Consider the following 12,239-nt stretch of genomic DNA (forward strand, 5'->3'; position numbering starts at 1 on the left):
CCTCGAGAGGCTGATTTTGAGCCCCCACACCGCCATTAGCCATCTCCTCCAGGGCCTCCAGGACCTGCAATCCCCTGCGTAGCACTGAAATCTCGACGTATTGCAGCTGAGGCAACAGGTCGTCGGCAAGTTGGGCAGATTTGTTGGCGTTCAAGCCAGCTACGAAGGCATGCAAAATGGAGTATATGGCCGCAGGGAAGTTTCTTCGGTCGTAATCGATCCGAAACAGGCCCAGAAGGTCTAGCCGGACCGGCTTCACCATTTGGAGCAGCCGCAGGTGGCCAAGGCTCCATCTCTTCGCGACAAATGATACATACATCCCCTGTGGCAATATCTTCCGCAGTTGCATCCGGGTAGCGTTGATGCATATCCCTCGTGGCATTACGGTAACGAAGGAAGTCAACAACTCGTTTCCCGAATGACCTCATCGTAAGTACAACATCTCGAAGAATATGGATTGGTAGGCCGTAGAAGGTGAAAAGTATCGCAAAGAAGGACAGATAAACGACAAGTTTTAGAAAGTCTACAATTTTGGTCAGCTTGCGCAATTCTGTTGGAGAAGCCAACAATAGTGATTATGATTATGATTATACCCACCAGTTGCAAGATCAAGATAAAATATCCATCGGCCCTTTTCCTCCCAACCTGGAACGTCAAGCTCCATTTCATCAATGTCATCCTCGCTAGGTAAGGTATTTAAAAGTTCCTGCGGACCGGCGCTCGACTGTTGCCGGATAGCTTCTGCTCTCGCTGCTCTAATCTCTGCTCTTCGTTCCTCCATCTTCGCGTGCCGCTGTTGTCTGGTAACATAGAGCTCCCAGAGGGAGATACCATATCTCGCCGCGGTCGAGGTCGAGAGGATCGAGAGGATAGCAAACTCGAATCCAAACATCACCATCATGTCGGGTCGGGCGTTGCGGAGCACGGTCTTCACGGCATACTCGAGCATGAGGGTGTTGAATGTGACGGCCAAAATCAGGGAAAGTGCCAGCCGCGTATGGAAAAGACGGGGCCGTTGCGGAGGTTGTTGGTCAAGTATTTCCACTCGACCCTCTCCGATCCATCCCCAGACTTTACCAACAAAAAGGCAAACGAACATGACCAAAAACCAAGCTCCTATCTCTCCACGAAATATGGTCATCGCAAGACATGTTTCCGTTACGGCAAACCAACCCCTTTCATACAGCTGCTCCGTTTCGATGGGGCGGAGGGGGCCATATAACAATTTCTGAAGTCCATATAGCAGGAATCCGACGATCAAGAGGCAGAAGTTCGTTAGGATCTAAATTGCGGCTATCATTAGCCAGTTTATCCACGCTGAGCTTTAACCGCAACTATCAAACACATACCATGAGGTTCGCTGTGCTCTGGGAGAGATAGACACAGGCAGAATAAAAGTTCGCTCTCTGGTGCAAGGCATTAAGGATCACACCAGCAGCTAGGACTGTCGAAGCCTAGGAGATAGTTAGAATCAACTTCGCATGTCCGTTCACGGGAATAGAAATATCGTATATGTCATACCCCAGCATATGCTGCCAACCTCATGGCGGCCGACCCCGTTCGTTTCTCTGGGCTGAGGCTTGTAGCTAGGAAAAAGAAAAACACATCAAGAAAAATAGTGGCTTATGAAGACATGGTTAAAATTAAATACCAAAAAACCAGGGTGGGTGTTCTGCTTTGCCCACGGCCGGTCGACTTCGAAAACTGTCGCGCGAGAGATTAACGGACTTTCATGCCAGCTATCATCATCGACGCCGGTAGGAGACCTGAGGGGAAATGACGGGCCAATCAGAGCACTCAAAATGCTGAGTTAGCTCAAAAATGACTAAACATAATCACGTGTTAATATTCCGCGGCGGACGCGCAAATTGTCCAGTCGCTTTGCACGGTCGATGCGATTATTTGTATTGGACTCTTTGGAGAAGTGGAATTTGAGGAATCTAGGGCCCTTTTGAATAGTATTTACACAAATAACTCAAGTTTTATGTATGAAATAGGTCTCTATATAAATCTCGGAGGATTCACGTTTTGGATGCGTCTTTGTCAGTCATGTGATGCGCTAAACCCTGAACCAACCTTGGAACCTTACGTTGGGCCAGGGAGGGCAAACTACGTCAATGCCAGCAACACAGAACGTGCACTCGGAAGGCTGAGGGTTTAGTTAAAAGTATTGATCGCTCCAATATGATAATTGAGGTGAATTCCCTGTCTCTAGACTACTACAACGTTTCCTACAGCTCTGGTTGAATGTTTTGGTGCTAAATTCTCCATGATCAGGGCGTGACAAACTTCGGCCATAACCCACGGCATGATGTTTACGGCAACTAAATTGCAGACCGCAACCTACTTGTTGGGTGTTTGCCTTTTCTCGATCTCCTTCCTCGTGTTTTTGAACTCGTCGATATCTTTCGTGGTTACGGACCTAATCAAGCTCCCAACCGGTGAAGGTGATGCTATTGGTACGCTTGGGTTCGCGGATGAGCTGTTGGCTTTGTTGGCTTGTCCCGTATGGGGAATGCTGTCGGATCGGATTGGAGTCAGATATGTGAGTTGGAAGTATCCATTGGACTGCTATTTCATAAACTCTGACATGTATATGTCAAGGTATGCACGGTAGGCTATCTGATTATCGCCCTGGCGCTGGCTCTGTTTGTGCAAGCCAAAAATGTTTACCCCGAGCTCCTTCTAGGCAGGCTTTTGTTCAGCCTCGGTGGGTCAGCAGTAACTACCATGGTAACTGCTGTTCTTCCAGCTATGACTGCAAGCAGGAGTCCCTTGGATGGCACCTCTATAATTTCAGATCAGAGCTCTGTAATAACTGCGCGCCCTCCCCCGCTGGATGGCTCCCAAGGGATTCATGGCCATACGCCTCGCCCTTCTAACGCTTCAGAGTTGACTATAACACCAGTACTTTATCAGGCGACATTTCCATGTTCAAAAACATGCGAAAAACGGCCAGAGAAGGATTCCACCTCATATTTGGCAGGCGTCGTTGGAATGCTTACAGGGTTGTGGCGCCGTGGTTGCCTTGCTGGTTTTCCTGCCTCTTCCGGCGTGGTTTGAGAAATCGGGGCGGTCGCCCACTCAGTCCATCAAACTGAGCTACTATGTGGTCGCTCTGCTCTCACTTGTTATTTCCGCGGTTTGTTTCATCGGCCTACGAAATCTGCCTGATGATCAATACACGGAATGGAGGTCTCCGTTTAGGTACCCTAGAGAGCATACTTCTGATGGATTACACCGTCCTATGACAACGACATCAAGCTCGACTTTGTCGTCATGTTTTCCTAAATCATACATATCACAGTTTAACGCATCATTCCTGCTCGGCTTTAAACAACCCGGAATAGGACTCGCATACTTGGGCGGATTTGTTGCTCGAGCCTCAACCGTTGGAATTTCCTTATTTATTCCTCTATATGTGAACCGATATTATAAGTATTCTGGTCTTTGTGATAAAGACGTCCCGGGTAGCCCACTCCACATATTAGAAACTGGCCTGGGTGAGATCAAAAAATCATGTCCCAAGGCCTACATTGTTGCTTCAATGTTGACGGGTGTCGCGCAACTTACCGCCCTCTGCTTCGCACCAATCTTTGGTTATTTCTCAGCTAGATCAAAACGACACAATGTCCCCCTTCTCTCCGCTGCTCTGGCCGGAATAATTGGGTATATTTTCCTAACCCTCCTGCCAACCCCCCAGATACGCGGCCCGGAGGGGAGTCCAGTCATATTCGCCGCCATGGCCTTGGTCGGGATCAGCCAGATCGGGTCGATCGTCTGCAGCCTTGCAGGTCTCAGTGCCCATGTCCTTGGACCAGACCATTACCAAGAAGCAATTTCATGCCATCATGAGCCGGATGGACGACAAACAAATTCAACCGACCACGCTGCGTCAGAAAACTTCATAGACACCAGAGACCATGTTTCAGATGAGGGCTCTGCCCTTCTCCCAAAATCTATGTCACCACCATCAGCAAACGGCAACAACTTAGTCCACCTCAAGGGTTCGGTTGCCGGAATGTATTCGCTATGCGGTGGAGCGGGTATTCTACTCCTCACAAAAGTTGGAGGTCTCCTCTCAGATAAAATTTCTCCAAAGTCACCATTCTACCTCCTTGCCGGCTTCAATGGGCTGCTGTTGATATTTGGTGTTGTAATCAGCGTGTTGCAGGGATGGAATCACAGGAAGAACACATAGGCCGATTTCGTTTTCGATAAGTTATTTAGCAGCAGGCAGTCAGTCCCTTTCCACTTTTGTCCAAAATAAGCTCATTTTATTTTCTGTCTTGCTTACGCGAGATTTTTTTTCCCTTTGGGTTTACAGGTTGTTAGGTAAAATGAGACTAGGGGGTGCTTTCTTTGGCTTGGGTTTTGTTTTGTGTTCGTTCCACCGCCCCAACTGTAGCGGTAAATTCCAACCCCATCCTCCACCCCCCGGCAATGTCTAGTCGATAGCGGTTATTCCACCTCGTCCACCGCGTCAGAGAAGTAGATCTATGTCAACAGGGATGTCAGTGGTGCATGTCTGTCTCACCGCAGTTAGGTGAGGATAGGTTTCCGAGAGTAGAGACTGTCCTAGTATTTACGGGACGAAAGGCAAAATGGGAACAATCCTTGGTTGTGTTTCAGCGAAAGAAGAATGAAAGGTAAAAAAAAGACAAACGAAATAAGAAAACGATATGAAACGGGAATTTGACGAAACATAGGGAAGGCAGGTCCACATCGAAAGAATTGATTGTCCAAGCACAAATAGTTATTACTAAGCATTCCTATCCCCTTGTGCTTTAAGTATGTTGGGGGGTTTGGATTGGTTCGTCCCCTCTACTACCAGCATGGCGCTGGTGTGAGAGAGCTCTTTTGCTCCAGTGGCCTAACAAAGTACAGGAGTATCATCCATGGATATCCCTGTAGCGGGCTCGATTTGTCAAATATTTACCTCCTCCCGAGAAGCCTTCACTCCCAAGTCTTTCTCTCGTCTAGATTACAGTGGTCCATCTACTCATCTATTCAACCAAGGCAAAACAGAACCAAACAAGTCAGCAGAGAGTCCCCTGTCTGAAACAACTATATGATTATTAAATGACGCAGCGGTAGCGTGCAGGATGAAAATTGAAGCGAAACCAAATATGAAACTCATGTTCTTATTCCATAAGAACAGCCTCGAGTTCTCACGGCGTGTAAAAACTGGCGTCGAGTGGGATCTTTCATTTTGGATCAGGTATTGAACCGTGTCCGCCGCTACTAACTTGAAGGTAAAGCCAACCAAATTTACCTGGGTAAAGGATCCTTGATAATGTTCGTGCATGTGCGCAGGTCAGCGGGAAGTCGACGTTTCTGTATACACCAGCGGGTATTCTTGCATGCGCATGCATAGTCTTTCAAAGAAAGAAAAGCCATTTATATGTTTATGCGACGCATCTATACACTCCGTATGCTCAAGCCAGCTTTATCCATGGATGCTTGGCAAAGCCCAGGTAAGGTGGTGAGGACATGTGCATGCAACAAAGAGGAGAACGCAAGTCCCCGCAACAGCCTCAATAAAAACGCATCAGCCCGGATTGGCACAATGCTATAAAAGATGGATCAAAATTATCTGAAGATGGCGCATTAGTTTCCACGCCTGCCAAGACAAGGAGATATTTGAGGACAATACAAATATTAGTATGGTAGTTGGACTTCAAGAATGGCTAAAAAAAAAAAAAAAAAAAAAAGATGGCAATATTCTCCGAGCTGCTGCGTAGTTCGTCGCCAATCTTTTATGCCATTTGATGTCAGCTGTTCAGTCTGCGGCGCCTTTTCACCCTCAGATAGTCCCTTGCATGAAGCCACGCCTTGTCCCCTTTCTCAGCAAAAAAGAAAGGAAAAGGAAAGGAAAGAGAGAGAAAAAGAAAAACGGGGCGGATGAAGAAATAGGGGTTCTCGAAGCACGGGCGAAGTTCTTTCCCTCTCGACTTTGCCTTCTCGAAAGTTCTGCAGATGCAGGCAGGGTCCCAACTATCCACGTCCGTGACTAACGACAGCCACGTTGCGCCAGGAACTGCATTTAGCAGTTTGCCTGTGAAGGCGTGCGGGCGCTAGATGAACCCCAGATTTAGTTCTCTCTTTTCTTTTGATCGAAAAAAGAAAATTCTTCATCGATTCATTGGCAGTCAAAGGGGAAAGCAGTGTGATATTTTCGGCCGGCTGCAGCAAATATCAGCGGTTTTACGTAAGGTTTTCAGTTTCCTGCTTTTTCATCCAGCCTGGACTTATTAGTTTTCTAACCTATCAGTAACTCTGCCTTGTAGAGATAGTCTGTACGGAACCCCTCTATCGGGTTCATCCGCAGAGGTTGCCAGTTGCTCTGCAGGACAATAAGGTTAGTTTCGATCCTCATTGCTAAAAGATAATAAGAAAATTAAAAATGGCCAAGAGACTAGAGAATCGTCTTAGTAGTTGAAACCCGTTTCGACGTTGAAAAATGAAAAAAAGTAGAGGGAAACAGCCACTTGTACAGAGCCCCGTTCAAAAAGTTCATTCCTGGTACAACTATAGTAGTTAGCAACCTCGGGTTGCGGAAATCGAATAGGACTTACGGGATGGCAAAGACACTTAAAATTCATTTATAAATGCTATTCAAAGCACCTATTATTAAGTCCCTCGTAAAGATATACGTATCATTGGGGCTCTGCTAAGAACCACGGGTAAAATGAAAACCATCTCACTTACTCTTCCGGACCAGAGGTGCATCCCCAATCACACCTGACAATTACTCCACACCACACGGAAAGGGCCGGCAGTGATCAGAAAGAACGGGAAGAGCACTAGACAAGGACTGATCTAGATCGTACGTCTGCACAGGGACCAAAGGCTAATAATTTCATCGGCTTAGCCTAAGCGGTCCGCTTGACATAAAACAGCAATAAGGAAGAAAAAAGCAAGAAGAAAAAGAAAAGAAACCGTGAGGCAACGGCGGCAGTCAATTAATCAGCACAGCCACAAGGTGCCACGAGCAAACATGGCGGGAAAAAAGCAGCCCTAAAGGTTGATCAGCGCTTTGTTCTGGACTGCAGCCAGCAGATGTGAACGCTGGAGCACGCTCGGGGACAGGACAACGCTGAAAAGAGAGCGCATTTCCTGATTACACAAGAGTCGATGTTCCGGAGCATCACAGGTCAATAAATGCTAGGACATCTGCTGCTGGGTTTCCGAGTAGCGAGTGCAGAAACAGTTGCAAGAAATCATGCCTCCAAGGGAGAAGTGTGCTCAGAAAGGGTTGGACCTGAAACGCGGCTTCCCCCGACGGCCGACAGCATTGCGAGAGTAGACCATCTGGCAAGATGTGACAACACGATCTACAAAGGTATGTGGCGCTTAGATCGCGGGATGCCAAAGTTTGTTAGACACGCAACCAGTCATGCCATATGGCAGCAAAACTAAGGTTAGTAAGCTTAACTGATGTGTCATTTTTCGCGTGGAGACTGGTCCTCAGGGAGGCAGACGGTCTCCGCACACGCATGACCGAAGTTGCAGCATCGAAGGGCATGGCATGTTCCTCGAAAGTTCTAGAGAGTTGTCCTCAACGATGGCTTGCATTTAGCATCATCGAACCCTAACAAATGTGTGCAATTGGCGTATGTGAGTAGCCGCTATATATGTAAGGGGCCTCATACTAGTTCATCACTGGAGACACATTCCTCGTTTATTACTCCCTTAATTCGAATTTGAGAATGGGGTGGCATCTATTCTGGCGAGTCGGGTCGATCCATCGTGTACTGTTTGCTTCCCTGACCCAAACAAAGCAGTTAGGATTAACCTTCAGGGCAAACCGGGGAACGTGATCCAGTGGTCGTGGCCGCTCAACGGCTTTCCATGTTTTCGAAACTGAGGAGAAAATTGGGTCAGGTCGTCTCAGCTGCAAGTGCCACATGCCGGCGCGAGGAAGTTTGCGAAAGAAAGTTTTAACGGTCAATATAGTTGTAAATCTCCGCGATAGACCGTAGAATCTAAAGTCATTTAATGAGGTCACCGTCGCCTAGAAACTAGAATCTACTCCTTTCTCCCATTCCTTTGCCATACTGATTCTCCATATTGGACTTGGGATATTGTTTTGAGTATTACATTCTGGGGAGCCCAAGACTCAAACGCTACTCGAATAGAAATGATAACAGATGAAGCCCTCAGCGCTCCCTGCTGACCTGATAAATGAGGAAGCTTTGGGTAAGCTTCCATGGTCCACCAAGCATGCCATATTCAAACGCAACTGAATACTAATGAAACAATATTACAATCTTCCAGTTAAGAGGATTGCTTGTTTATCAGAATCCGTACCAGTATCTCGCTGGACACATCCCCCTTCTATGAAGCTTTAGCTAGCTCCACAGCAATCTGTCGAAAGTATCCAGAATTCGCTTTAGTTCCATTCAACAAAAGTCACATTCTTAAAGAATTGTCGAGGTTATCATCAGACAAACGACCTTCTCAGAGGATCAGAGCTGAAACTGTTTGCGCAATATCCGTTCCAGGTGCCTCAGTACTGAGAGGGGATAGCAATCTCGTTCGAATAGTCTGTTTAGAGAGATGGCTTTGCCCCGACGATGGGCTCATCGAGAGACATCCATTACACCCGGCCAAGTACATATACCGAAACAATCCCCGATATCAACCTTCTCGACGACACAAGGTGCATGGTATGGAAAAGTACCTTCATATGGTCTGCAGCAGCAACCAAACCATGGCCATCCCAGCCAGTTTTTGAACTCGACCGGCAAGCTCGAAGCTTCGAATTCCAGATATGAAATGGCAGGCGGCTTCAAATTCGCAGAATGTAAATTCGATGACAGAGAATCCATTAGACCGCAAAACCAACAGCGACGCGGAGGCTCTGACGATGCTGAAGCTCATTTTGACTGCCTCCCAGCACCCATAATCACAGCGGATACGAGCACTGCACGGGCGAGCCTAGCAGGATCTGGGCCAGGAAGCCAAACACCCCAGTCCTTCATTGCAACAATACCACCTAACAGCCAGAGAAACAATAATTCGACAATCCCAGCAATAGCGCAATCTCTAACAAGATCCAACCTGGGTCGCGCTCTGACAGGTTCACTCTACCCGTCTATGGGGACGGCTGAAGTCCAGAATTATGTCCCAAGGCTGCAGACCCAAAAGAACGCGTTCAAAAGCTGTGGAAGTAACTGGGACGGGGCCAAGGAGGCGAGGAGCACGTATGTGAATGGCACGTCTCATCAACAAGGATACCCTCAGCCGGGTTGGGCGGGATCCACGAATAGAATAACATGCATGCCCATATCGACCACTTCGGATACGAATATCGAATCGGCATTTCCCGCAATCGCCGAATGGCCAGAGCAAACGGGTAGCAGAGAGAATGTTCCAGACTTCACAAAGGATGCGGCAAACTCGTGGCATGGGGTGCAAAACTCCATTCAACAACCACAGCGATGGCCCGATGACGTGAATAATGATATTTCTCCATCTTTGATTACCCAGATCAACTTGCCAATCACACAGGATGGCTGGAATGAGTTGCCCACAACGTCTCTAGGCTACCAATGCAGCCCGGAATCTTCGTTCTCCACCTGTTTCACTCCGGACACGCTCCACGAGCCGGTCAGTTTCGATTCTCCAGACTTCCATGATATGAACGTGGCGATGGGATATATCGATCAAAATCCCAGTTGTGAAAAGCTGTCAGAATGGCAGGGTCAATTGGCTGGCATTGGGGCATTCGAGCCGAACACGACAACTATAAAACAACCAGGGAGGCCCCGAAAGATAAAAACCTGTGAATCGCTGAGAGGGGCAATTATCGGCACCCAGCGTACCAGCGAAAAAGACGAATACCTGATCCAATGCAAGCGTGCGGGAATGTCGTATAAGGAAATCAAAGAAAAGGGAAACTTCTCCGAGGCCGAGTCAACACTAAGAGGAAGATTCAGAACACTAACGAAACGAAAGGAGCAGCGGGTAAGGAAGCCACGATGGCAGGAGAAAGATGTGAGTATATCCCCCTTGTCGTTTTTTTTTTTAACGTATCAGTAGTACTAACAAAGATGTGCTGCTTATCAGGTACGGCTTCTTTGTGAAGCCGTGAGGAAGTTTGCCAACCCGGTACAAAATGGCACAGGAGAGGACATCAAGTCTCCCAAAATATCGTGGAAGCAAGTGGGAGAATATATATGGATGAATGGAGGGTCATACCATTTTGGCAATGCAACTTGTAAGAAGAAATGGGCGCAAATTCAGCAAAATGTTATAGCACTACGGCCAGGACATCATTTCAGTTGAGCTCAGGATAGTAATGATACCCGGGTAAAGGAAACCGCATACGCACCTTATAAATGCATTAATCCACCCCCCCATACACACACACTTATATATATATATATATAATCCAGTGAATAGAACTCATCTTAATTAGGACAAAACTTGCCAGCCAAGCCTTCACAAGCTCGCCATTCCATTTCCCCAAACCCCTGCTCAATACGGTCAATACCTGTTCACAAAAAGGACTAGATATATATCAAAATCGCCCTTCAAGTTGTCTTGGGTGTGTGGTGTGTTGCAATCTAGCATGATATAGAGTATTGCCTTATACGAACACAAAACGTATCCATGGCACAGATGGCTAACACCGCATTTATGTGTCACATCCTGGCATTTGGATCTGGATATGGAAACCCAATCGCCTCCAATACGGATTCCAAGATATCAGGTTGGTTTCTCAGAACATCCCATTCAGCGGCTGCTTTTACCATCAACGTTCCCGCTAATATAGTACCGTTGAGCTTAACCAGGCCAGCTTCTAGAATATCATTTCGGTGGTTAGGATCTATTGGTAACCATGCACACTCGCTCCTTCGAGGGCATATCATCATCCGCGATGTAGTCATGGCTAAATTATAGCTAATAGCACTCGGCCCGTTGGTTTTCAGTTTCTCCGGGTCCATGGAATCTAACCGAGGGTTTGAGGATCCCTGCGCAGTCTTCAGAGCCATTCCGTATAATTGCAGGTATGACCGGTGCAGCTCATCTTCGGATGGTTCTGCTGGTAGATCGACCGCATAGCACGCGAATGGCAAGCCAAAGGAGTTTGGATGATCGAAATTCCTTGATGCAGAGGAACTATTACCATCAATTAATGGCTTCCAGCTTCCATCATCGGGTTGGGCCATTCTTTCCACGGGTAAAAATTGTAGGTGTCTGTGGGGTTGGCTAGCACCACTATGTTCCCCGCAGTTAAAAAATGCAAACAGGCGTTTCGGCCCCGCTGGTCCCCCATGCGTCTGCCATGCTTTCAGACATTCAAATGTAGCCCGGAGATCCTCTTTCTCTAGTAGATCGGCCTGAGGTTTATACGCTTTGGTCGCAAGTATAAAATGATCTGATATAATAGGGAATTTATTTAGGACCAATATATGGGAGGGATCGGACTGCGGAAATTCAGTGATGAGAAGATCTTCAGGAGGATCGTGGAACGGATCTCGCTTTATGACCGACTGTTTTCGCTCATGATCTTGGGGTATGTTATTGTTTGGCTTCCTTGCGAGAGCTGGACAGTATCTAAGTTGGAACTGGTATGGTGCCAACAATTAACAAACGTCCCACTGGGCCCAGCAGCGCCGCCAAATCTGGAAGAGATACAATGACTTACTGGTGTATCTGAGGCCGATATTGTCGTGACCTCGGTTTGTGAGAAGACTAAGGCCCCAGACTGTTTGGCTGCAGCAAACCGTCTTGCGACAAGCGCTGGAAGGTTCTCTGTGATTCCAGAGAGCATGCCGTGTGTTGATGGAAAGTATGTGCAAGTGTTACGAATTGTAAAGTACAGACATGACATGTGCTTATGGCGTTTAGAAAATGAAGCTGTTGAGCTGTCTTGTAGATTTACAGAAGAGGTAGTTAGGTTGCAGGAGGTGGCGTGTGCTTGGCGGAGAAAGGAAACGTTCAAATGACAAACTTCCAAACAACAACTTGAAATGTAAAATGCTGCCAACCAACCATCTTCATTGTTCATTTCATGCTTCTTCACGTTCACACTCGTTTTCCAAATGATCCCTCGATTCATAAGCAATGAGTTACAATAAGTGCTATACAACCACTAGTATTCAAACCAATAGTCGAGTGTTAACGCGTGTTTAGCGCCTCCGGAATATTCGCTCCCCAAGATATAAACCGCAGATAGGGTCACCCTTACTGCAAGAGTCGGCCTGCGAAACGCATTTGTATCATAA

At 47.2% G+C, this 12,239-nt stretch overlaps 4 protein-coding genes across 4 annotated transcripts in view; 2 read left to right on the forward strand and 2 right to left on the reverse strand.

Moving 5' to 3' along the window:
* The window catches only part of HCAG_02770 (predicted protein), a gene marked incomplete at both ends in the record, with an annotated part of 3,247 nt that extends 1,196 nt beyond the window's left edge, over nt 1–2,051 (reverse strand). The window contains 5 exons of the mRNA XM_001542549.1: nt 318–523; nt 598–1,282; nt 1,350–1,454; nt 1,652–1,805; nt 2,026–2,051. Of these exons, the coding sequence (XP_001542599.1) occupies nt 318–523; nt 598–1,282; nt 1,350–1,454; nt 1,652–1,805; nt 2,026–2,051 (1,176 nt within the window). The remainder of the gene's footprint in view (nt 1–317; nt 524–597; nt 1,283–1,349; nt 1,455–1,651; nt 1,806–2,025) is intronic.
* A 257-nt stretch (nt 2,052–2,308) lies between these two features.
* HCAG_02771 (conserved hypothetical protein) lies at nt 2,309–4,201 on the forward strand (the record flags this gene model as incomplete). The annotated part of the gene is made up of 4 exons (XM_001542550.1): nt 2,309–2,459; nt 2,618–2,714; nt 2,920–3,142; nt 3,308–4,201. 4 exons carry the CDS (start codon nt 2,309–2,311, stop codon nt 4,199–4,201), a joined length of 1,365 nt encoding a protein of 454 aa, XP_001542600.1.
* Nucleotides 4,202–8,562: 4,361 nt separating this feature from the next.
* Nucleotides 8,563–10,293, forward strand: HCAG_02772 (predicted protein; the record flags this gene model as incomplete). The annotated part of the gene is made up of 2 exons (XM_001542551.1): nt 8,563–10,002; nt 10,075–10,293. The coding sequence occupies 2 exons, from the start codon at nt 8,563–8,565 to the stop codon at nt 10,291–10,293; spliced, it is 1,659 nt and encodes a 552-aa protein (XP_001542601.1).
* Nucleotides 10,294–10,652: 359 nt separating this feature from the next.
* Nucleotides 10,653–12,073, reverse strand: HCAG_02773 (conserved hypothetical protein; the record flags this gene model as incomplete). The annotated part of the gene is made up of 3 exons (XM_001542552.1): nt 10,653–11,579; nt 11,660–11,871; nt 12,007–12,073. 3 exons carry the CDS (start codon nt 12,071–12,073, stop codon nt 10,653–10,655), a joined length of 1,206 nt encoding a protein of 401 aa, XP_001542602.1.
* Nucleotides 12,074–12,239: the final 166 nt, after the last annotated feature.

This window comes from Histoplasma capsulatum, genomic scaffold (assembly GCF_000149585.1).
Source record: "Histoplasma capsulatum NAm1 scaffold_2 genomic scaffold, whole genome shotgun sequence".
NCBI classification, from domain to species: domain Eukaryota; kingdom Fungi; phylum Ascomycota; class Eurotiomycetes; order Onygenales; family Ajellomycetaceae; genus Histoplasma; species Histoplasma mississippiense.